We start from the raw sequence: 27,387 nt of genomic DNA on the forward strand, positions 1-27,387 counted from the left end.
CAGTTCTAAAATCCTTCCTCTTCCAGCCACAGTTTATTGGCCATGTCCAAACATACTTATTTCAGTGCATGGTTCACAGAATTCCACTAATAAGCTCTTTTCTCCCTGTAAAAGAACCTAGGAATCCTGTTCTCACAGACCAGAAATGCATCCTTTTATATAAACTGAATCCTCTGTCTCATTGCCCCAGTCTCAAGACAATGTATTTGACTGTCTGTCTAGTTTAGTTTGTGATTTGTGTCAATCCCTAAATTATCATGGGATGACAATTAAAATAATTAAGCCATGTTCTTTGAGAAGGAGGTTGGATAAAATGGCCTACTGAAGTCTCTTCCAACCTGAATTACCCCATGAATCTATGATTCCCTTAACAATACATGACTCAAGACAATTATCAAGTAAATTCTTGCACTGTGACACTTAATACGCCAGCATTATTACAATATTTGGTGTGATACGCAGCTCCAAATGCATAACTCCCTTCACTAGAAGGATCAAACATTTTCCAATTTACCTGAGTATCAATAAGTATGATTAGGGTAGGCAAGTATCTTTTGAATTTGTATTGTAACTATGTACTGATTCAGTATTTAAAATTAAGCTTGTTCTGACCTGTTAATCTTACAATACAGCTGAAATTAAACCTAAAAAATGGCTATAGTAATTTCATTTACTATGAATTTCGCACCCTTTTATTTATTGTGAAATTTCACTTGAAAATATTCCCTAATTGATATCCTCTCAAGGAGAAATTTATTAAAGCACTCAATAATATCCTTTTTCAAGTGGAAAAATATTAGGAAATTAGTGTAAGACTTGCAGAATATTTTAACAAGGTGAACATAATTATCAATGTGATGTTGCCCTGCTAACAAAATATAGCAGAATAATAGAAAGTCTCATAATTTTTCAACATAGTATTTCAGTTTGGTGACAGACATTACTGATTTGGAATTGCAAGGATATAATCTCTTCAGGTTTGGGGTTTTTTTATTGTTTTATTTACAGTCTTCAAACACATCTTCTAAACACTAAATTTCTGCTTTGACATTAGTAAATTTAGGAGTTAAGTTCTTTTACATGAAACCATACAGATTTTTATTTTTTTTTAATGTTATGTTGTAGAAGCTAAAAAGCTTTCTGTTGCAAAAGCTGAGGCAGGCATTACACCTTTTACAGTTGAGGACTTAATTCAACAAAAATTCAGTTTGGCATGTGGAGATCATCCTGTTCCATCTGATGGCACTGTAATGAAGCTGAAGAATAGCAATGCTTGCTTTCCATTTGCTACCCTTCAACTAGCATCCAAGGATGAGGTCCTTCAAAAGGCCACCTCTTGACAAAAACACTTGAGAGAGCTCAACAGATCTCTCTGAGGGATAATTGCTTTTTTTGGAAAAAAAAAAAAACAAAACAAAACAAAAAAAAAACCAAAACAAAACCACAAAAACCCACAAACAAACCCAAAAGATTTCACTGTTTTGGCAGAAGATCTCACAAGCCTATAAGAAATTGTTTGGTTTATTCAATGCTAGGTTTCTAGGTTTAAGCTTCTCTCAAAGACAGTATCAAAGAGACCATCCTTTACATCTGATTGAGGCAACATACTCATGACTCTAATTCCATAGGCAGTATCTTTGAAAACACAGTTATCATGGTATAGTATGAAATCAGAAGCCTTGCTAGCTTTTACTAAGTATTTGCTTTTTGTTCAGTTAAGTCCTTCATGTGTTTTTCATTAGGGTGAAGGATATGTGATGTGTGTGGGTAAAGTAAAATGAAAGCTGCTGTTGTTATATGTGTGAGTGAAGTGAAAGAAATCTGAAAACAAAAGAGTTGGCAAGGCTGATACTTTCAACAGCACTTCACCCATGACTGAACCACATTTTAACTTTTACTTTACATTAAAATGGCTGCACACAGAGAATTAAACACAGTTTTTTATACACAGAGCTAACTGACCTTTCCCTTTAATACAGCACACAATTCAGACACTGTCTTGTTAAATGCTGCTGCAATTTATCAGTAGCAGGAGATGTAATGGTGCTTAATTTCCATGATATTTAAAAATTGTACTTGTATTTTTAAAACCTGACTGTAAGGAAGTATAACATCTGAGAAGACTGCATTTTCTTGAGCGGAAGCAGGAATCTGGCTCTATAGTACTTTCTTCTATCACAGTCACAATGAAGTGACATCCTTCAGACACACATATGTAAGTATTCCTTTTACTGAAATATCACGAATAAGAAAGTGGAATTAAATGGAATTGGAATGTAATGAGTTTCCTGTTTGCAGAACAAAAGTTTTTTTTTTTCCCAAGAAACAAAAAGTTATTTGAAAAAGATGATGGGAGTGAAATGAGGGAGAGACGCTGGGTCTTTAAAGCTTCTGACAAAGATATTTAGACAACAAGATATCTGAGTATTTAGAAAAAGATATGTAGACATTGGCTGATCTCCCGGAATAAGACAGCTGCTTGTGCAGTATTTCATGGCTATGGAGAGCATAAGCTGGGTCCAGGGCAGAAAGAAAAAGCTTTCTGCTATGCAGGCAGCATAGGTACTGACATGGTTAGACTAATGGCCCAAACTGGCCTCCCTGACTGGCATTAACCCAGTAGTCAGTCCAGAAGCCTATGAAGTTCACAGGCTTAGGAAGTGGCACATTAATTGTGGTAAGTGGATTTAAGCTCTGTAAATATTTAGTTTCATAAATGTCTTTGCTAAGAGCTAACTTCAAAATACGTATTCCATTCTGGTTTGATAAAATGCCCTGGATCTGGCATTTGAAAGTGTATATTTGGGGGTGGGGAGGGTGTTCACTGACAATTCTGACAAAAATTGTATTCAAAGGGCTGTTGTGACTATGCTAGCATTCAATAAGGGCCTCTCCACTAAAATGTGATTTAAATCAGTCTCCACCCAAGTTGCAAATTGAAAAATCCTGAGGAGCTACTCTAATTTGACACCAGCATATGTGAAATTAAAATCAGGCCTATTCCCTGTAAAATTTCAGTTTAAAAATAAAACAGATTTAAGTAGTTTTCATACATCATAGGACTCAATGAACATGTTTTTGTCCTAATTTCAACAACTAGAAAAAGCAAATCTTACTACTGTCTCATATTTTAAAGGATTAACAATGCTTCAAAATTAAGACTTTAGGCTAGCAGGGCTAGAAAGAGCTCTTTGTAAATCTCTACTTCTGAAGAATCTTATAAAGCAGACTTGCATAACACCACCTTGTATAATTGCCTGTTTGCCTTCAAAAATATCTTTTCTTCAGAACAGTCTATTGCTACCTAGATTGAGGCAATTCAGTTTTTTATTTCACTGCAAATGCAAATAAATCAGACAACTGAGCCCTAGCCAGCCTAATTTTCATCTAGTTAAACATGACTAAAAACTGCAGCATATGACAGTATCCTGTAAACTGAGTAAAGCTTTGAATTGAAGCCATAGTGTAAATAACTCAGTAAATTGCACCTGCAGCAGAAAGGAGACACCACTTGCAAAATAAAGCGTTATATGGAGACTCACCCATATAATCTACTTATTTCTAGCGATAACTAAGCTACTATATAAAATGCAAGTTCTCTGTTTAGGCACAACACCATCATCATCAATGGCTGTTGAGGCAGAAGCATATAAAATGCAGGTCTTGAGTTCATGCTTCAGTGGTCTGGGGCAATCATTTTCATGCTAGGTTCTTCTTTTTTCAACAGAGTGAAATAACTCCTGCTGGTATGCATTGGCTGGGGACAGCTTGATGCAACACGGTGGGGGTGGCAGCAGGGTGTAAGTACCGGGACTCAATTACCGCTCTCTGGTTCTCACACCTTAATTTGAGGCAGGGTTGTGTTATCCAAAAATCCCAAGATGACAATTTGCTTAAATGTGACTATCTGGTATACTCTCTCTTCTCTCTGTAATTCACGGACATAATAACTAAGGAGACACCTATACTGGCCTCCCATCAGCTGAAAGTTCTTCAGTGCTAAAGGCTAGACACTTTTCATAAGGGGGCTTGTGCAGCAACACAAGTGTTGCTGTGCCTCCCACGCATTGATGATAGGAAATAAACAGTTGCCTCCAACGTCTAAGCATAAACCAGGACACTAATTCTTCATTAGCCATATTACTGCCCTTTTGTGTCACTGCAAATGCAGCAAGAGAGAGAATTCATCTACTGCAGTATGCAATTTACTGCACACAGGGTCTGGTACATGGAAAGTGTTATGCTTATGCTATATGTAGAACTGTCACCCAGACATCCTAGACTCATTTATTCACAAAGAACAGACACATAATAACAAAAATGTACTCACAGGAGTACAGTGTTGGCCACCAGACTCACAGAAGAGGTTTCACACAGTGGTAACCATACCAACCAACAAATTAGTAGAATCAAATCAAAGAACTCAAGCTGCTTGAACTGTACAGATAAGCATGGACAACAGCTCACAGTTGGGTGTAATGTGTAACAGATGTAGAGAGACATTAAAAAAGGTTAAGTAATAGCACATCTTTAATTACTGGAGATTTGTATACATATTTGTTACTACCCCTTCTTTTAGAAATAATAAAAACTCATAGGCTGAACACTGTATAATTATTTTTGCAGCACAAAAAAAAAAAAATCTAACAGGAATTTTCCTTGAGCAAGAAGCACTGGGTTCTTGATGGGGAAATGCAAACTGGTGTTACCTACCCATAGTTATTTCTATGCAGTTCGTTAGCAATTGACAAAATGTATATTCAACAGCTCCAGCACAGTCTCTGTGTAGCAGTGGGCCTGTATAGCATTATTGTGCCAGAGTGCACGTGAACGCAATGGGATCATTTGTGGGAACAGCAAGATAGGGAACAATTTGATGGAGCAACAAAACTGAGATCTGATGTTGCAGACCATTGTTACATCTGCATATTAAGATGTGCTCCTTTTGTCTTGAGTAGAGACCTGTTTGGCAGAGGACACACTGGATTTCTTAGAGGAAGAACTGGCAGTACTGAGCATTAGGACCATACTCAGAGTCTATTCACCCCACCATCGTGATGTGCACTGTCAACACACTTTTTGAAACTGATGTGATTTGTTACCTGCCAGGAGCTCATCAGCAAGCACCTCACAGGACTAATCCCTAAGAAGCCTTACTGTGATAAGTTCAAACAGGACTGAAATAAAATCAGTTCCCTTCAAGCTCTTATTCAAGAGTACTAAACTGATCCCATTGACTTCAGTGGTTTCTGTCTAAACCAGTTAGAGTTACTGCTGTATACAGCTGAAAGTATTTGCTAATTATTTATTGTTAGTATATTCAATTGATTAATCAAGGATATTTCCTTGTCATATATCTATTTGCGTTTGAATTTTATTTTTACCAGCCACACAGCAATCAAAAGAACCTGCTTTAGCTCATAACCTGCTGAGATCTAGAGCTGAACTCCCTCTCCTCTTTTTGAATGTATATTCTGTTTATCTATGTGAGGGAGTTACATTTTTATCCATAACTTTTTTTTTTACTAAACCTTTCCTCCCCTGTGAAAAGGAACACTATCAAAATCAGTTCATTTCCCTTCTGCTGAAAGACTATGGATGACAGTTCACTGCTGTTTTCTATTTCGTGCGTTATTCAGATGCCTTTTTCTATGATTTTTTCCATGTATATTGTAGACAACAGTTCTTAGGTGTATAACCTTAGCTGTGCCAACATATTTTATATGACATTAATTGGCAGATATTGTCATGAGATTAGCATGGATGAGTACGTACCCTTAGCTTTTAGAATCATTATGTACAGACATTGCAAACAATACTGTGGGAAAGAAATGGAAAAAATTAACTTTCTCTAAGTAACCTGCAAGACCTGCATGTAGGAGGATGTATGTAAGGACATGTCAAAGCTTATGCTTTGGTGTCCTTTAGCAAGGCAGTAAATTCAACTTACAGAGATTTATTAAAGTGTGTTTGAAAGGTCTTTTTTGTTCCCATGGCTACCTAAAAAAAATATTAATGCCTTGAGCAGAAAATGCCATCAGTGGAAACCATCCCCTAATGATAAGGACTATCTTCAGGAACAGATTATCATGCATCATTAAAAGCCATGCCTCTTGATAAATAAGTTATGAAGTTTTATAATTTATTATTTTCTCTGTTCATAGTAAAACAGTTTAATGCATGCTGAATTACTGGCATATTTATTTTAACTTCCAACACGCTTTTAAAGACACTTTCAGGGTATCTCTCAATTCCCTTACCTTTTTAAAGTTTAGCTTTAGTTGTTAACTTTCTAATAATGTTAACTTTGTAACTTCTAACTTAACTTTCTAATTTCAGCTCACTGTCTCTTGCGCTAACAGTCATGATATGCTCTGGTCTTTTACCTTGGAATATTTGGAGGAGGCCTGTCCTCAGCTCCCAACTTCTGTGCCTAGTATTTCATGACTTCAGAGAACGCAGGTCCACTTAATGCCTGTCACACACACTGTGTGTAACCAAAGCCACATGTAAAAGCAGGCTCTTGAAGCAGCCCACCACCCATCACTGAGCTAGAATTGCTGGGCAGCTCCTCCATGGCAATTTCCGTGCCATTCCATCAAATGTGAAGTTGCCCCAAAGATGCACTGCCTAATCCTTGCATCATAACCACAGGAATTTTTACAAAGGAAGAAAAGGGGCTCTGGTATCTCTTACAGAGTGAACTCACTCCCTGCTGCTAGCTCAAAAGACAGAGCAATCAAAATAGAGTGTGACCATCTCATGATCACCCTGCAATTTCCAGGAGCTAAACCAATTATTTGGAGCCACATACAGCCTTAAATTTGTAATGTGAATGAGCAAAATGCAGACCAGCCCAAGATAATCAAAATATGAAGACATCTGAATACATCTATGGCAGCTTTCCAGAGCTGCAAGCATTTTGCTCTGTATTTCCAAATATTGAAAGAATTCAAAAATGCAGTCTTATTGTGAAAGACCAGCTGACAGTTCCAGGCATCCAGCTAGATTCCTAAGAAATTCACTGTGCTGAAAGAACTTACCAACAGGCATATGTTTTGAACCACACTTCCAAACACATTTCCAGATACAGTTCTGGAGCTGGATCTACAGTCATTTTTTTCTAATATGTTTAGGGAGGAGCTGTTTGTCAAGTCTGTTCTCAGGCCAGATCTACAGACTTGTTCAGAGTGCTCTGTTGAAGCTGGACCAAGAGCCATCACTAGAGCCCTTTCCTAGAGCCACATCTACAGTTGGCTCTCAAGCCATCTCTAGAGTACTTTCCAGAAATAGATCTAAGGCCAATTTTAGAGCCCCTTCCCAGAGTGGGACTAGAGCCATTTCTTTAGGTCTTTTCCAGAGCTGGATCTAGGTTCAATTGCCAAGCCACTTATTGGAGATGGATTTAGAGCATGTTCTGGTGCCCTTACCCATAGCCTCTCTGGAGCATTTCATAGAGGCCTTTACTAGAGCTACTGTAGAGGTGTTTATCTCTTAATCTCTTAATTGGCTCCATAACTTCTCAGATGGAACTAGAGCCTGAGCTGGATCTGGAGCCATTTCTAAAACCTGACCTGGAGTCTTTTTTCTGGAATGTCTTTTCCTGTAGAGTCCTGCAAACTGAAATAACTTTTCAATTGAAAGTTCACTTTGAGAATAATGTAAATAATATTAGTGTCTAATACAGAGCAAAAAATAGACTATTTTGAAAAAGCTGAATTACCTCAAGCCTATGAATTCTCTCCATCCTTGTTATTCAAGGGAATATTTAGAAAAAAATCTCCACAGTCAGTTTCCATGCCAAAATTAAAATATTTACCACATGTAGATTCCACACACACACTATTTCTATTCATTTACACATCTATTAAAAATAGATATTTACACATATTATTAAAAATATGAAATCTATTTTTAAGAATGTCACCTTCAGCAGGCAAAACTGACATGGATCACCAGGTAATACTCACCTTCAGAAACGGCTAGATGTAAAACAAAAGATCTCCCAAATCATCATTCTCATCCATTTGTACAGTATCTAAATACATCAAACATGCAGTGCACAAGAGGCATTACAGAAATAAAAAGGGGCAGATGGTCACAGAGTAACAACGGAGTGCAAAGAGAATGAATGAATATTTTAAAAACACAAACTGATCAAAACAGCAGACAGATTTAAATGTACACAGCATAACTTGATATTACAGGAAATAACACTTTGATACAGAAAAGGTGTATTAGGCATTCAGATTCCACTTCCAAAATCTGTATGCAAAGCCATGCTTTTCAAGCAAGTTGGCATAATTTTTACATTCTTGAAGTTTGATTAGTTTAGTAAAATTTAACTTTCTTTGTAGATTTATCATAAATCAAGTTTCATGCTATGGGTTGAAAAGCAGAAAACATAAAAGCTAATAAGTCTTAAATTAAAAAAAAACCCAAAGAATGCATGTGCTACATATTCAATGCCTGGCTCAGAATGAAAAATATTAGCTTTCTACTAAGGAACACAAATCCATCCATAGGATTTTAATGGTACATCATTTTTACCCATAAAATTTAGACAGATAGGTCTAAACAGAAAATATGTGAAAAATGTTTATTATTTATATACAAATAGCATTTAGTAATCAAAATAAACAGTATTCCACACCGGCCCTCATCAGAGTTTCAAACAAGTATGCCAGGACATTGTCTTTACTTATATCTCAAACATTAGTTTGGTATCACACGTATCTTTCAGGAATACTCTCTTTTCCTTTCTCCTTCTGCTCTCAACGTCAATCATTAGCGACATTTATATATCACATGTCTCAGTTCACTGATATCATCTTCTTCAGCATAAAAAAATAAAAAACTGGAGTGTTAAAGAAGGCTTGCTCATGTATTTAGGACAAACATGCATTCAAATGATTCATCAAGCACCCTGAGCACTCAAGTGACACTGCAGTTAGGTGACACTATGGCAGAAAATAAATTTAGGAATGAATGACTTTATGAATTTAAGGAGAGTTCACATCACACTTGACATTGCCATTTCTGTTCACTGGAAATCGAAGGCAAGCCAGGAAGGGTCCTGAAGAGTGTTAGAGCTCTACGGATCAAACAATACCTAGAAATCAGTGATTTCCTGTCTGCAAAATGGAACCCAAGGACAAGGGGACACCTCTTCCCCCCGTATTGTAACAGCAGCTAAAGAACAACTCCAGATTCTGACAAATTTCATACATATCATAATGTTGTAAACCTTATGAAGTATTTTAAATGTTTTAAATGTAAAGCTTAGTTGTGAGGGTCTCTCTAAATTTCCAAGGCTTCAGTAGAAGAAATGAACATGTGCAACAAAATATCAAATCTGGCATTACTTTCCCCACAACTTGTTTTTAAAAACACAAAAATCTGAAACCAATACAATTCAAGTCATGCAAGGGCAAAGGGGAATATTTAATTAACTGTTACCACAGGACATCTTCACAGAACCAGAAGAAAACTAATTGCTGCTTATAACCTTCTTAAGGGCCAGAGAAAGGAACTGTGAAAACCTAATCCTCTAATGACTTCAGTGGGAAGTCTTGTCACACAGCACCATTGGGTAATAGTATCAAAAGAAGAAATAAATTACACTTCAACTACCCTCATTCATCTGTCCTTTTGCTTATTTTGTTTGTCTAATGTGGCCGTGACATGAAAGCTAGGCCCTTAGTTTTGCAACAATTTACACCTCTGTCCCTGAATAAAATAAAGTTGATACGACTGTATAAATCAGACTTTACAGGCTAGGTCTCGGAAGGAAGAGATCAAATCTAAAAATCAGCAATGTGTTCATAGCACTACCTCTTTGCTCTTAAACGTCTGCTTTGTAAAGTGATTCTGACACTAAGGAAAAACTACGCTTTCTCTAGTTTCCTGTTTGCAACAGTAATCTAATACAGATAAACAACTTATTTTAAAAAACACCGTAAAACCACTCATCAGATAAAAACGGTCTTGTAGCAGAGTTATCATATCAGCAACTGGAAATTTTGTCCGATTGCCTGATTTCCAGGAATATAATAATGCATTATAATTCCTTTCAAGTCTAATGTACAACATGGCAAAGACTCCAATAGGGATGCACCCACAATCAGCAGTCTGATGACACCATCAACTACGACATCAGGCTGCTTTTTATGCAAGAGAAATTTCCCTGTTGGTTAACAAAGCTGGCACAGCTTGCCTAAGATTGCCAGAACAATATCATTTGTTGTATAACTAAAACTTAATACATACAATTATACTACTTTTCTTTTAGTATTCAAATGCTAGCAGGATCATTTATTGATCAGAAAATATCTTTACCATAAATTGGAGTTTTGCAAGCTCAAGTGTACTAGAAACCAGGAAATGGCAAAGGAAGCGGAGTCTTAACCTCCTAAGGGGTCTATAAGAAACAAACCTTGAAAACTGTTGCCATAAACTACAACTGACACCACATTATACAACTACAACTGACACCACATTATACAGCTACAACTGACACCACTTTAGTTCTTGGCGTGGGTCTGGAGTACACAAACCAACAAAAAGCTGTGACAACCTCCCACTGACAAGTATATTAAATTGGTACTTGATTATTGATAAATATATCAGCTTGCTGGTGCAGGTTGTCATAGCAGTACACAGCTCTACAATATACCCTACTGAACACTTTGTGTCAAGGTAACCTAGTCATACTCTTTCTGTAAGACAGATCTTGAAGCACTCATTAAGAATATTTTGCAACATGACTGGTAAACACAAATAACACTTCAATTACTTTATGGATATTTGAACAAAACCAGAAGTTGGGCTTTCAGAAAAGGACACTTGTCCATAACTATAGGGGAGAATATTTGTACAGGTGCCCCATCCATCTCTGTGTGCAAAATAATGTTTTGCCCTGCTGGAATATTATAGAGTAACGAGATTAGTGCTTCATTTAATTAATATTTTTGGCAAGCATGGTGAACGTGATGTCAGACAGATACAGGCAGTAGAATCACACAGTCCAGTTAAAAGAGCAAACACTGGTAGGATGACATAAGAATCTCAAGTGCATGCAAAAAAGCCATCACTGAGAAGCTTCAGTAAATGCAGAGGCCATCTACAAGTAGCAGTAGCATACACAATGTTAACTCAACTGCTTACCCACTAAGTACACCAAGAACCAGGTTAAGTACGAAAAATGAGCCAAGGATGATAAGACTAACAAAATAGATCCATGGCCATTCACATCCTATTGCATCATTTACCTGTAAAATGTAAGGAAATAAGTTATGATTCAGTCATTCATTAAACAGCAGAGTCCTTTTTGCAGCTGCCAGATCACGTAGGTTTCAACACTGAAAGTTTATGGCTTATTCAGTTCTTAAAAAAAAAATTGATGAATATTTGTTTAATTTCCTTACCCAAATTATGTTGTAGATGTGATGCCTTAGAAGATTAATCAAAATAACATTTAAATAAGTGCATGAGAATTATTAGCCCTTTTTATAATTTTGTAACAAGTATGGACGTGAAGAATATATACTGGTACGTCTAAACTCTGATTTTGGTATTTGTATGTTATTTATGTAACAGCTACAGAAAACTGTTTCTGTTCTAATTACAGGAGAAAGAAACAGAGGTTTCTTAAAAGATATCATCACAACTGAAGTCTCACCTGTATAAGATAACCTGTGTGTTCATGGCAGCTGAATTCAGGACTCTGCCTTCATGATGAAAAAGGTGTATGCTTACCCGCTCAATACACCAAGAACAAGATTTAGTACGAAAAATGACCCAAAGATGACGAGACTGACAAAATACACCCATGGCAATTCAAATCCCATAGCATCATTCATCTGCAAGAAATAAGATGATCTTATAGAGTAGATCACTATAGTAATAGCAATAAAGAGTCAGAGAATTTAATCATTCTATGCATTCCCTCAGTATTCAAAGAAGGACAATACAAGAAAGAAGGCACTGGCCACATTCACTTTGCATTTCTAATACGTACTCTAAAATAAAATACTGAGCAAACCTAGCATTCAGATCAAAAATATTATCAAACATAAATGAAGCATTGCAACAGTTCTGTTCTTTAACACCTAGAATATCAACTAAATTTCAGATCTCATTAATTAAAATGATGCTTACAAAGTACATTGAAATATTAAGATTTTTAGTTCATATATATCCTAGCTACATGAATGATCCTTTGAGAAAAGAAACAGTAATATGTATCTCAACAGTACAAGCAATATTAATTTTTCTGTAACATGGAATTTCAATATTTTTTTCCTGAAATACTACAGTTGGATGCAGTCAGACCTTTTAAATTAATTCAAAAATAAATAAATGAGAATGAATTTCTGTAAAAACATGAACACAATTTTAGGAAAATGAAAAACTGAAATAAAATTTTAGAAACTTAGTGGAAACATGGAAATGCTCCAGAACCACTTCCGAACAAAAACTGTATCAAGATAAAGGTTAAATCAAGTTTAAAAAGCTATTACTGATTTTTTTTTTAAGTAAGGTTGAAGTAACTGAGCTTTAAATACACTCTTCATAGACTCACACAAGCTTTTCTATACAGACCTTTTCCACTGTCTATTCTTAGCGAGCTCATTATACCTATCAGAAGATGGACTCTAAGAAACATACCCACGGAGATCTAAAAAGGCCTATTCAGAAAAATGATATTTTAAAACACAGGTAAATTGGTTTTGTGTGCAGCATTCAGGTGCAAAAAGACATTTTGAAAAGTTACAAAAGTAATTCTGACTTGGAACTTCTTGGAAATGTCTCCTGTGGGACAGGAATTATTCTGGCATTTTTGTTTATACCAACAAGTTTGCAGTAGATTCTTCTTAAAATGCTTTTTAGCCGTAAAATTCAGCAGACAATAAAATTTGCATTAGCATTCGAGAGTGGATATGGTGGTGTAGAAAAATCTTTGGGCAAACCTTTTTCCTCTTCTGTGAATGCTATTGTTCGTTGTATCTGAAATTTGTGATTAGGCTTTGAGCTCTATTGATAGTCAAGTTTGACTCCTGTCCTTAATGTCTCTGTTGGAATAGATATACTAAGTATGGGAACAAACTTTTCAAACTGTACTTCTTATTTTATTTTTTTCATCTATCTTTTAAAAATGTACCATAATCTCAGTTTCTGCAAGGTGGCCCTAGGGATGGTTAGATACAAGCACATGCATTAAGTCTTCGCAGGTTAAGGCCCTTAGGCACTTTCCCTCAATGATGATCTGTAATAATGTCACTTTATACTAACTAAAGTAAACAAACTTCCTAAGTAACCAAAGAAGATTATTTTATACAACTTCTTCATGCATCCTTTAAAATAATCTATGTATCACCTTTTAAAATGCTTTAGTAATTGAACTGAAGTACTGAAAAGTAACTTAAAATTACTTAGACTTGCTAGGAAAAAAAGAAAACTGCAAAACATATATTTTATTTGGATTTTTTTCCTTTTTATTTCAATAAAACCATATTTTAGAGAAATTAAAATGGAGAAGAGTTAGAGCCATTCAGAAAGGCTGAAATCATTACCTTCAATTTTAAAAAATCCCAAGTTTCCATAGTCCTATTCTGCAACAACATATTCATATGGAAAATAAAGTCTTTCATAATGCTGCCATTATACTGATCTACTTATTCTTAGTCTCCTATGCAATACTTTTAGCAATACTTAGCATGTCAGCTGCCTATGCTAAGGAGGTCAGTTGTAGTGTTTTGTTTTCAATCATCGATTGCCATTCCCTCAGAGCAAGTCCCCTACATTTGAGAAGTCTTAACAATGAAAAGGTTCAGGTATTTACTAAAATATCCTATTACCCAGACTGAATTTCTGCATTGTCCCAGTGTATGTTGCCCTTTGCATCTTCTTTCAATTGTAGGCATCTGGCCTTAAGGTTTAGGAATAAAATTTACTCAATGGTTTTTTTAAATGCATATTCATAATTACTTTATCACTTTAGAATTGAGTTTGCTTCATAGAAATTATTCATATGATACAGGCAAAGTGTTTTTCTAATAATAGCTGGTAAGAGCAAACATTTTGATTAAATTTCAAATACTTATGAATGCATTTTGCATCTAACTGAACTATACCATTAGCAAACAGTTGTTTGTGAGTCACCAGAGTTCAGAGTGAAGGCATAAATTCATCTGGGATTGATAACAACATTTTCCTCTTATAAATCTTTCTGACAAACCTGAAAGATTAATATTTGTAATTCTACTTGGAGAAAAAAGAGCAGAATGACTGCAATCCACTTGATACAATGTTTTTGCTCACAAAGAGAACGTATTCAAGAAGCCAGGCATTGTGCTAACTTAGTAACCCAGGAGCAAAGCTGAAATTTCCATGCTTTGTCATAAAGTCTCTATTACCATAGGCAACTGTCATTGGCATTTCCTTCATTTACTTTATAGTGCATAACATATGAAAAAAAAAACTTCTTCTCATTTATGCAGTTTGATTTCAAGCCCAATGGTTTAGGCTAATCTATCTAGGACTAATGCCTTGTGATATAAAAATTGAAAACTGTAGCTAACCAGTGCGAGAAGAAATGTTTTGGTTTGGGCAGATGCTGAACTAATTCAAAAGCATTCCTCACTCAGGAACCAGTAATCTAGTAGAACACCTTGGCACTAATCTAAGATTGAACTCCCAAAAACAACAGCCTGAAACTGGATCTGCTCAAGAATGTTACCATTTAATTCTAGAGACAACTGAACTCTGTTCAAGTAATGCATTGTAATTTCTATTCATGAAGTAATATTTCTGATTGCATTAATACTAGAGATAAAAGTATAAAAAGAAGTCCTTTCCTTTTGGAAAATGCTGCTCATTTCATGCATGTCAAGTGGCATTTTCCATAACTTTCAATTAAAGAAAGATTAAAGGAGTCAATTTGCCTTCTGATTAAAAATTGAGGCAGAGTTTTGTTAAAACATGAGCATAGGAAAATCGCCATCCTCAGAAACAACGTATTTTCAGTTGAAAGGATTAATGCTGACTTCTCACCCAAAGTGCAGAATAAGGAGCTACGAAGACACAAATTCCACATGCATTGGAGGTTGCAACTAAGAAACGTAAACAATAAAAGCCCCTGAATTATGGTAAAGTAACACCAGGAAATCTAGGAGATACCACATCTCAAATCCTCAGCAAAAAGTCTTGCAAGGCTCCCATGCTCTGTGGCTCAGGGATATACTATACCAAAGGAGGTGTCATATTAATGGCTCTCAATGGACTCGTTGCACCTCTTTTTGAGTCCATTAAGCTTTTAGCATCCCTAACACCTATTGCAAAGACACCCCCCCCACAGTACTGTCCTTCTGGCACTTTGTTGTGCCTTTTTCCAGATCTACTCTTACTGTTTGGATTTCAGTTCTAATTAGTTTGTCCATCACATCAACCAGAGGACAGATGAGATGATGGATGATAGGAAGGACAAAGTATTTTTCATATCACTTAATTCTGTTTCACCATAACAGTAGACACGTACTACTTCAATTATATAAGTGTTTAAAATGCTTATTCTCCAGAGATGCCACTTTTGGCTATGCTCTGGCATTTTCACTCCTTTCATACAGATGTTAAATTAGATTTGCATGTTTAAACAGGTTTGAAAAGAATTTTGAACTGAACTCTGAAGCTCTTCCTATCCCTTTCATGAGTGACGCAGTAATTAATGGTTCAAAAGTCCTTGTAAAAGGGCCCATTTGTTGATGCTACCAGATCTGGAGACAAGTTACTTTATGCAAGTTAAATTGGTGGAGAATAATTAATTTTCATTGTATATTTACATGTATAAATTTATATTTAAATGTATATGTTTGTTAGCTTATGTCTGCAAAGTCTTGAAGAATTATCTTGAGCCGACAGGACAAACTTGGTAGTGTCTGAAACTGCCTCATCTGGCATTTGGAGTTAGCTGTGTTGTAGCTGGAGTCAACAATGCTGCATAGATGATCAGAGACCAAGACTTTGAAGTGAAACTGGGAGAAAACCAAACCTACAGCAGACATAAGCATCAGTATTACACAGCAGCAGATGGCACACTCCAATCTAAAACATTAATTAGAAATCACTAAAATGTCTCATTTATCCCTATCTGTGGTAATTGTAAGTAAAATCCCCATATGCAATTGCATGCAGATCAAGGTCTTACTTTTCTGTACACCTGGTACTGTTTTACTGAAAATTGTTACAACCTCTTTGTATGTATCAATTAATCAAAGCCCTAACTGGGGATGATGATAAAGCAATGCAGTAACACCTCTACATTGGCATTTGTCCTATTAGAGATATAATGCACTGATGCATGAACCTATTTTGAATTATTTTCCACAACGTTTCAAACTTGTGTAATTTCTTAAGTTTCTTAGTTTCCTTAGGTTTCAATTTTATCTTCCTCCTTTTATAACATTCCAATAAACACATAAATGGGTTTGTTTATTGTTACCTATAATCTACCTAATCATCTTAGAAATGATTAAGACTGACAAACTCAGTTTCTTGACAGGTGTAAAATACTTCCGAGACCAGCATTTTCTGAAATGGGACTAATCCTGCATTCTTCGAAGCATGCAATGTAGGTTCACAAAACCTCAGATCACAGGCTATTTATTCTACTCATTTTAGAGCACGCTAGACAGCTTTTCAAAGCCTTCTAGCTTCAAAGGTTGTGTCCTCGGATTTTCTTGGCTGAAGTGGAGTTAATTTAAAGCTGTCTTAAAACAGGCTGTGCTCGAAGCATATCAGCCTCCAGATTGGTTAGTAAAAGCATGTAACTTTATACTCAATCTTATCTGGGTTCTGGAGTTAAAGTACAGATTTTCCTGACAATCTCCTGGTTGGCCAGACTCAACTTTGTTGTGCTGCCAACACAGAAACAAGCAGAGAGATACACTGGTGGGATGTGAACTCAGAGACCACTGCTTTGTTAAGCATTTCAGCTCAGCAACAACTGGAAAAATCAGAATTCTATGGCTCAGGCATTAAGGTAGGCCTAAAGAGAAATATATCTCTTGGGGAAGTGAAAAATGGTTACAGCACCTAGAAAGCCTCGTAATTAATCACTTTAAATTTTGCCCTGGTCTTCCATATGTAAACCATGCTATAAAGTCGCATATAGGACACATACAAGTGCCCCTTTCAAGTCAAACCTGAACTTGTAAGACTCTGCTTCAGTTTTATTAAGTTGTTTACAATTTCTTCCTTCTGTTATTTTTATCCATTGTTAGCTAATGAAGTATACAATTTAGGTGAACATATAAAGCCTTTATTCTTCAAAAGCTGATTGTTTATGTTTTTTTTCTAATATTGATTAGAAATAAGTTTAGCTGCAGGTCTTTTTTTTTTATTATTATTCAGATAGTTTATTTTGCATCTAAGGCTATTTTAGCTAATTACTGCTGATGGCATTTCACAAATCAGCTTACTGTCTTTAACTGGGGAGGGGAAGGGAGAGAGGAATCAAAGAATTGTTCCAAGGAAAGACGAGATGACAAATGTGACTGCTAAGAAATTATTTTCTCTTTTTCAGGTAGCTATCCCAGGTTGAGCAGATGGACACTACCATAAGAAAATGTACTGATTTGGTTTGTTAAATCTAAGGGCTGAAAAAACTATCAAAATTAAGTAAGTAATGTTGTGAAGGTATGTTTATTTTTAAATATTTAGCTACACTGTATTAAAATGAACCAAGTAATAGTATGCACTTTGGTCATATGTACTAAAGACCTTTTTTCTTTTCATATATGCTATGCCACCTATATATGTACCATACAACATTATATAATAATTGGATGTATTTAATATTTCCCATATGCTGGATACAGAAAAATGCAAGTGTAACAGCATGTACTATTCAGATTGATGCTGTAAAATTGTTACCTTAGTTTATGTAGAAACAATGAACAAAACCCCAATACTCAAGGTAGATCTGAATTTGTCTACTAAACTGTTATCCTGGGACAGTCTGGGAACCAGGATGGTTTTAAAAGATTGATTGCTTCTTGTGGCAAAGTTTTTGGAAGAAACTCTAGCTATTCAACTAGTGGAATTCTTAGCACTACCTAAAATCTAGCCTACTTCTATCCATTTTATTTAAACTTTCTGGGGAGCAATAGTATGTTCTTTTAAGTATTTGCAATGATCTATGACAAGAAATTAGTTCCACACTTTGACTGCAGTACAGGTCAGCAGTCAGCTAAGACTGAGTTACTAAATATCTTGTCAAAGTAAATCAAGTTCACTTCATGGGAAAGATATTTGCCTATGACGTAGTTTAAAATCCTCCTCAGGTGGGGTGTTTTTGTTAAGACGATCATTTGAAAAAGAATTATACTATATGATCATCCCTTTTGATGCTAATTCAAACTTTTAATATGTATGTTCCTTGGCTTGGTAGCTGTTCGGATGTCTGAATTTGACCATTCCCTTTTCTCTCTTTCTGAGGTTTCTAATTTACTGGCAATTAAAATCTTGTTTCTTTGCAATCTAAAATTCGTTGATTTGGAGCTTTTTATGTCTAGAGAACATAAAAAAGTAATTAGTCCAAATCATTACCTAAAAGGCAGGGGGGGTAAGCTAGATTTTAACATGAAATTGGGTTCAAGTAATTAACACGCAAATTCAAAAAAAATCCTGCCTGCAATCCGTGGCTCTTAAGTGTGATTTATGCAGTATATTAACACTGCCCTCCAAAATTTCTATCACTCTTTCTGTAGCTGGATATCATGTGTTAAATTTCTGGCTATGTAGTCACCAAAGGCTGGGAGCACTGTGCATCCAGCACAGCAATGCCTTTGCGGATGAGCTGACTTGTTTCACTGAAGAGTCTCCCTTAGACGACCTGTGAGTGGTGTTGAGTGATGCTAAGAGAATAGCATTAAGCTATCCTTAGTACATAACAGATAAAGGCAGAAATAAATAACTTCTAAGATTTTTTAGCATATTAGCATATATCCTCTTTTAACATTGCTGAATATTTGCAACAGATTTACAAAGGGAAAAAAGCTTCAAGCATTCTTCGACTTCTCTCAGACTGTAAGCTGAAATTCTTTGCTGACAATTATTGTTTGGATGCAATAATATGCCTTCCATTTCTGCAGCTGTAAGGGGATTAATATGACTTAAATCACCCAAAGTAGTTGTTTCCCATTGGTTTCTTAAATCATTCAATTCAAAGTTCTAGAGTATTATAGCTTATTTGACTGTTGGCCACAATTTTTGAAAGCTATTTTTTTAGAGATTCTTGCTCAGCACTCTGATGACAATTTTGATAATACTTCAAACACTTTGCAACTTTTTGTTTATGGACTAATAATACATTTTGTGCCCGAGCCAAGGGGTTTTCTTGTCAGATGTATTTGCAAAATATTTGCTTGTGTTTAGGAAAAATCTTTGGCTGCACATCAGCTGGTTTCATGGTATGATTAGAAGATTGTCTGAGCTTCTGATCATCTGACTGACGTTCTGAGAAATCAATAGATTGCTTTGGTTTATTACTGTGATTATTTGTAATTATTTTATTTTCTATGCATAGGTTTATGTGGGAGTCTTAATCATTTTTTCAAATCCTCATCCAGTTAGAAAACAAATGTATAGTGATTTTCTACCTTTTAGTTTATGCACAGTAAAGGAAGCCATCTCACACTATTGGAAAGCCAGTAAGGAAGCCACTACTCTTGTACTTTGTTATAGAAATAAATTTAAATATCGATACAGTCTTTTCTATCTTGATATGTTGCTTCTAGTAACATTAATGCAATGGCTGTGTAGACTCTTGCATACTACACATACTCAAAAGTGCAGTGCAGCCTAAACAGTCTGCGATACAGAAATGACAGATTTTCTTCAAATGTTCTAAGATGCTTCAAGGAGTATACTGGGACATATAAAGCTTAATTTCTTGAGTAAGAAACAGATTTCTAAGCGTACACTTCTTTTGGTTATAAAAGCAGAGGAATTATGAATGAATTATTTCTTTGATGATAACATATGATACTATCAAACAGTAGTAAAGGACACAGTTTAAGAAGCTGACATATTAGTAACCGGTATATTAGAAAAGAAGATACCCGTTTCTTTAAACTTTATGCAAGTTTTAGATATATTTGAGATTGCTTAGACATTTCAAGTAATGAATTGTGTATTTTAAACATGAATCCTTGACAGAATATCTTGTTAACATATCAGTAGGTGTATTAATAGGCAAAACCATGTAAGACATCAATGTACCATTATTCAGCAATTTCAGCTTGAGCGCTTCAATCTCAAAAATCTCCAGATCAATCTGAATAGTGCCAGCTAGGTGTCAGAGAACTGAGGAGCTGTTAATATTTGGGCTAGTAATGCAATGTCTGTCCATAATACTGACTTAGTAAAATTCAGTAGCCACTAATATAGTTGTTCCATCACTGAATCAACTGTTCTGGCAACCCATCACATAAAGTAGCTTGTTTCACAGAGGCCCTGCCCATCTCTCATTCAAGCTACAGTAGTGACAGTGTAGATTATTCAAGTGTAGTAACTCAAGATAACTTCACTATGGTGAAAACAAGAAGAATTAAATGTGATAATTTTGGTACTCATGGGAAAATTGGGGGTTTTACTGGCAAGTACCACTGCTCATTATGTGAAATAGCTACATATCAAGTGAAACAGCTAAAAATAAAAAGCAATTTACAAAGTATGTGTTTGCCATGAATAGACTATAAATCTAGATGTTTGAAAGACATGGAAAAAATCTTGAGCCAAATATGCAAATGCAGGCTCAGATTTTGTAATTCTTGAGTGCTTGCTAGCATAAATTGAAAAGGAGGCAAAGAATACTATGCTCTCAGCTTTAGAACGTGAGCCAGAGCATTAAAAACTTGGGCACACAGAAGCTGCCATTTTGCCAATAACAAGGACTCTACTGGGATCCAAAACTAACAGCATAAGGCCTTCAGTTAGGGCTAGAGAGCAAACAAACAGAAAGGACTGGGACTGAGAATAAAGACAATCCTGATATAAGTGGAAATAATGTACAGATGTGCAGTCACAATCACATACAATTTGCGAACACATATGCTGCACTGGCTGTTGAAAACAAGGGCACTACCCCTTAACCTCTATAGTTAAGTCTAGCATTTGGCACTAAGAAGTCACCTTTTTTGTGGATGAAACATGTAATACATGCCATCCAGTGAGTTACACATTAAGTTAGAGAGAGAAAAGTAGCCAGATGAAGACACTCTAAAAAATAATAGGACATATGGGATTCAGATGCAAACTGGTGAGCAGCAGGATGCCCATGTGAGTCACCAGGATCTAAAGGGTACCTAGCAGCAGCAGGATCAAGTCCTCAACCTATAATAGGTATGCACAAAAGAAAAAACATTATTGATGCTTGGAGGATTTTTAAGCCAAGTTTACTGTTGTTATCCAGGTGATAACAAGCTGCACTAGTGAGTGTTATTGGAAGCTGTCATTTTCAGCTGTCATTCTTGCTAACAGAATGCCACATAGCATGATGCAAAATATTGCATATATTTCACCCACTCAGATTACACCTGCTAGCAAGATAAATCTACATAGTTAATACTACTGTTCACACAGTGACCATATGGAAATCAGAATTTTGTGCAGTTTCTAATATTTGTGGGTTTGGTTTTAGTTGTTTATGTTTTGTATAAAACTCATTCAGTCTGCGTACCATCAACACATTTCTAAGTAAAAAGCAACCCACAAAACCCATGCACCTCTAGCTAAAATGGTGTCCTTAGATTCCTTGGACATTTTTATTACAGTCTGCTATACCCCTAATGTTTTTCATAATTGCAATTAAAACAAAATCTTTTCCAATTTTCAGCTAGCAATAGCTAAAATCTACCTCAGCTTAAAACATGGGTAAAATTAAAACATTTAAATCATCATTCCTCTTATCCTCAGCAAGTAATTTCACCTTGATAATGAGCAATTTGTTGATCTACAGACAGAAAGAATCCAGATCTATAATTTAATTATATAAACATAAGTTAAAACAGATTCCAAAGCCACTTAATATCTTACTTTGATCATATTTCAATACGTCAATAAATATCTGCTTCTCTGTCTAATAATCCCAGTATCATTTGTAATAAAATGAAAACTGACATCTGTATACCTGTAAATATATTCTATACTGGGAACTCGTTATGGAGAAATAAACTCACTCACATGTGCAGTTTTGAATTTTTAATTTTCTTAGGCTTTGCATTTTGTCTGATCATGACAATAATCAGCATCCTATTTTAATGGTCTTATTTTTTGTGCTGTCAATGGAGACTCTACAAAGATTTCTTAAGATGCATCAGATCAATTAGCTCATTAATTCTTAGGGGAAAGAGCCACTAAGCCACTCAGCTTAAACTGTTTCTGTATCTTTTGTAACAATCATATTCTAAATACAGTTTCCCAAAGTTTTTACATTAATTTTCTCAAAAAAAATTGGTAATAGTTGGAGGAATTATCAGGTACTGAAATGTGGGCATACTTTCGCCTTGAAAGATGTTAAATGTGTTGGGTTTTTTCCTGGAGAATCATGGCAAACCTTCCCTGTTCTTTCAGGAGGGATAAAAGTAACTGTCATCGTCATGAACACAAATCATATAAAGCACATACTAATTCTACATTCACACAGTCTCTTTGAGAAAATTAGGAAGAGTTGGAGAACAAAACTCAAAGAGTTGATAAACCTATACTATGAGAAAAAAATACATTAGCCTATATGTAGCAATGCATTATTGTTAGACTCCTTAGTATTGAAGGTTTGCATGTTTAGAGCCAATTTTGTATCTCTGGTAACAGTGAAAGCAGAGATTCGTATTTTGCGAAATTTTTTTTTGTCTTCCAATCCTAAAAGAATGCCAGTTTACCACCTTAATTATCTTTAACAATGACATTATCTTAAAAACATCCCCATATTCTATATTCTAGTATCACAGATTTTATCTAAGACTACACTCTGGTGTTGTATTTTTTAGTGACAGCATATTTCACCTTGATTTACAACAAATGACCACATAAAATTAAGTGTTCATTCACTAGGTAACACTATATCCTTAATTGCATCCAATACTTCACAACAGATGTGCTATTAGTAAACAGTACCACTTGGCCAGACAAACTTAAATAAATTCAAAATGTGAGCCGCTGTGAGTAACATAACCTAGAGTAAAGTTCCATTAAGATACATCTTCAGATAGCTCATCCATTTTTAATAGCTTGCTAATAGTGATCCTTACTAGTAATCAGTTTTCTTCTTTCACAAATATTTGCCAACACTTGAACTGTTAGAATTATATTTGTTGTAAGGTCCTAATTGCTGCAAAGACTTACTGCTGAGTACCAAGTAGTACAGAATATTCTCATTGATTTTCAGTACCTATGGTAGGTTGGTTTTGGCACAGACTTCTTGAATGATGTTGGACAAATCACTCACATCAGATACTTAGGTGCTTAAAGATTCACAAAAGAATGTAATGTCCTTAGATTGGAATGGAGTTAGGCAGAGAAATGTCTACCCGTATATTTAGGTGACCCTATTCCTTTGAAAATCTGCGTGTTCTTTTTCCTCCATTCTCATTTGTAAAATCAGGACTAAATATATCTTCAGTTTCCCAGTCTGTGTCCAGCTGTCTGTTTATGTTGTAAGATTGTGGAGGTTCCATACCTAATGCATTTAAAGGCAGGGACTTACACAGTTAGGTTTTTTTTATACCTTTTGCTGTTTCTACAGGGACAATGTCAGGTTCAAAGCTCTTGTGATTTGTTGTTTCTGAATGGTTTGCAGTCCCCATGGCAAGCAGTGACAGTTGAGAGCCTTCTTTGTTCTAATTTATGTTAATAATGTGAAATATTTTGCAGAAATACTGCAAAAAGAGAGCTCTTAAGCTTAATCAGAAAAGATGATTAAAAACTGTAGGCTTGCACAAAAAAAATCCTAGTCCAAAGGACATAAATGTATATTACATTTATCCAAATGGAATAGGCAAAAAAACCTCAAATAAGCAATGAATAAATTTGTTTCTAAAATGTCTTTTTAGCCTGAGGAGTCCAGTAAAATGCTGTGACTGGAAAAAGTATGCAGCTGAGCTCGTCTCCTGGAAAACTCTCCAAGATTTCAAAATACTGTAAAACATAGCTTATTTCTCACTTGAACACTGAAGCTTGTTTAAAAGTAAACAAAGCTCAATGATTTATGAACTCACCCAGTATAACACATCAGTCCATCCTTCCATGGTTATACACTGGAAGACAGTCAACATTGCAAATGCAAAATTATCAAAGTTGGTTATGCCTCCATTTGGTCCAACCCATCCACCCTTACATTCAGTGCCGTTCATGACACACTGACGTCCATTCCCTGAGAATGCACAAGGTGCTGGATCTTCTTCAACAAGGATATCTGAAAATTAACCAAAAAAATCAGAACTTTCAGTTCTCAAATTTTTGTGAGTTAGTTCTTCGCATGAAGAAATATTAACCCTGTTGGAAGGTAAATCCAATATCAACCTGAGAAATGCTGAGAAAGGCAATCCACAGGAGCTTCAGAGTTTTCAGTCTCTCTCACATCTGGGCCTTACAACCTTAAATAGGTTAATCAAAACTGAATTTACAAAAGAGCTTGAGTAATTAAGCAGTGGAAAGAAGCATGTAATAATACAAAATAACTTTTTAGAGTCTCCTCATGCTAATTTTTTTTTTCTCTCCATTGCTGTTTCCTCACTTCATGCCACTTCATACTAACATATGGACCACCAAGGAAAACAGGTCTGGACTAATTCTTACATATAGTCTACTTCATTGCTTAGCTGATAGAAATGTACTCTTAGCCATCAGATAAGATCTCTCTCTCGTGATGCTTTGTTCCTTCAAAATTCTCCCGTAACAAACACTTTAATTTCATCATTTCACCTGGATGAAGGAAGACTGTTTTCTTTCTTTACTCATTTCAGAACTGCACTCCTTACCACACTGCCACAATCTTGAAGGACAGACACTGTCAGATTATGAACTCAGGAAAGTGTATCTTCCCTGGAATAGGACTAGCTAGCTTTCCAGTAATCAGAGATTAGAAAAAACTACCAAGTTGTCCCTTGTGGATAGTCACCATTACTATTTTCACTACTGACAATTCAGTTACACATTTCAGAAATGGAAACCTATTAAGACCATGTTCTAGTCTCTAACTGGTTTGCATTTTTGTTGTTGTTTTTTAAATTTAATGTACTCTTCCTAAATTATGAAAACCGAGGTTACAACAGTTTTAGTGCTCTGGTCCCTGTTCTATTTCAAACTCAAATCCCATGGACTTGAAAGAAAACAGAATTAATCCCTTGTTTTAGTCAACAGTTTCATGACTTACCTGAATCAATAAGAAAACAAGATTTGTGCATTTTTCCAATAAAAAGTTCCAATCCTATAATAGCATAGATTATGATTACAAACAATACCAAAAGGGCAATATGGAGGAGGGGGACCATGGCTTTTATAATGGAGTTCAGGACAACTTGTAAACCTAAAAGAAAAAAAGAAGATACAAGATATGAATCAGACTTCTTTGCCTGGCTTTACCAAATTTTCTATAATTACACATTATTAGAAATTATGATACAGGCACATAGAGTGAATCAGTTTTTTAAAAAAATTTCTACTGCCCAGAAGCACAAAATGTTCCTGTAAAACAAAATACTTCATAAGAATCTAAAATTTTATGTCAAAGTCTACCTACCTCCTCTGTTAATAAAGGTTATGTCATAGAAGTCAATGCTTGAAATGTGGCACAAGAATTTATGGTTTTTTTAGAAAGAGAGGGCATGCAGTCAGTGTGTGGCTGTAGGTCATTTTATATGACCTTTAAAAAGTTCAGTGCTACAACCACAACTTCTGGCAAGTCCTGAGAAAATGTACACTCAGCCAATCACAGAACCGTATTTTTGGTCTGGAAAGATAGTTAGTTACCTGGGAAAACACATTTTACCCTGAAGAAACTCACTTTTTCACCATTCGTCCCTCACATCTCTTTCAGAACTACTCCATTTTTCTTTTCTTTTCTCCTTAATTAAACATTTAGCCAAATTTTGGTTTTACCAAGAGAAGTAAATCCTAGACTAATGAAGCTGCCACAGTACTAATGAGAACAAAATATGCCTCATTTTTATTTTAATAGACTTCCTTTCTGACATTTCATAAGACTCCTCCTTTCTTCACTGAAGTTCTTTTGCTAAATATATACCATCACGATTATTTCCATGCAACAGACGATGATATAATAAACACAGCACTAGGATTCTTCTTTTGAATGTCCTAGAAAGAGCTGAATTGTAAGCCATAAACCTTTTATTCAGCCCAAATAGCTTCAGTAGTTAATAACGTTAAAAGAAAACAGGAAAGATTATCAGAAAATTCAGTTGCCTTCTTTAAATAATATTGTTCTATTTTTTAAATTTCCTAATTTATCTGTTAGGTCTACTGAGATAAACAGAAGGCATTCATGTGCATTGGAGGGGGCAGGAAATATGAACTGTGTAATGTGCTCTGGCATACACTTACCAACATATAAACTATTTTAGGACCACCTACACTTTCAGATCTGCGGGGTTTGGGAATAAAAAAAAATAAATCTGAATTTTATTTTCTGGTGTATTGTATTTTAACATGTAATTTACCTTTATATAAAGTTTCTAAAAAGGAAATGTATTCCCCGTCTGCTTATTAAACTGTGCAAGAAGATCATACACTGAATGAATTCACAATTCTTTGTTCAATCTGAAAGAGGGTATTGTTCATCTTGAAACTCACTTTATATACATAACCAGTTAGCAAAAAATCAACTTTATATTATCCCATTTCTGTCAGTGTCTGGAACAAGAATGTTAAATAATCAGATCAGTTACAGTATTCGTTCCAATGGAATTAAATAGAAAAGAGCTTACTGGGCACTCCTGATACAAGCCGGAGAGGTCGCAATACACGAAAGGCTCTTAGGGCTTTGACATCAAAGCCACCAGGTTTGCCACCTGAGTGGCTGCCACCTTCTGTTTCTTTGGTTAATTGTTCCAATATTACACTAAATAATCTAGAAAAAGAGATGAAAGGTAAGGTGATCACCATCCGTTTACCACGCAATCAAAGGTATTAAGAAATTACTTGAACTGCAGATAATTCTGAAAAGCTGTTCAGCTGTCAAAATGAGAGGTATATTTACACACTGAATCATGACAGGAAGAGTTATGAAGTGCAAGAGTTTCTAATCCCTCCAGAGAGTGATGATCACATAGTATCCAATAAATTAGCCTTCTGCTTGTATACACAATCTGC

At 35.4% G+C, this 27,387-nt stretch overlaps 1 protein-coding gene across 1 annotated transcript in view; it reads right to left on the reverse strand.

Annotated features, from left to right (window-relative positions):
- The window catches only part of CACNA1D (calcium channel, voltage-dependent, L type, alpha 1D subunit), a gene marked incomplete at its 5' end in the record, with an annotated part of 129,008 nt that overhangs the window by 97,915 nt on the left and 3,706 nt on the right, over window positions 1-27,387 (reverse strand). Inside the window, 4 exon segments of the mRNA XM_009700033.1 lie at window positions 11,167-11,270; window positions 24,276-24,472; window positions 25,433-25,585; window positions 27,003-27,145. Coding sequence (XP_009698335.1) covers window positions 11,167-11,270; window positions 24,276-24,472; window positions 25,433-25,585; window positions 27,003-27,145 — 597 coding nt within the window.

The sequence above is a fragment of the Cariama cristata genome, unplaced genomic scaffold, assembly GCF_000690535.1.
Source record: "Cariama cristata isolate BGI_N322 unplaced genomic scaffold, ASM69053v1 scaffold18025, whole genome shotgun sequence".
NCBI lineage: Eukaryota > Metazoa > Chordata > Aves > Cariamiformes > Cariamidae > Cariama > Cariama cristata.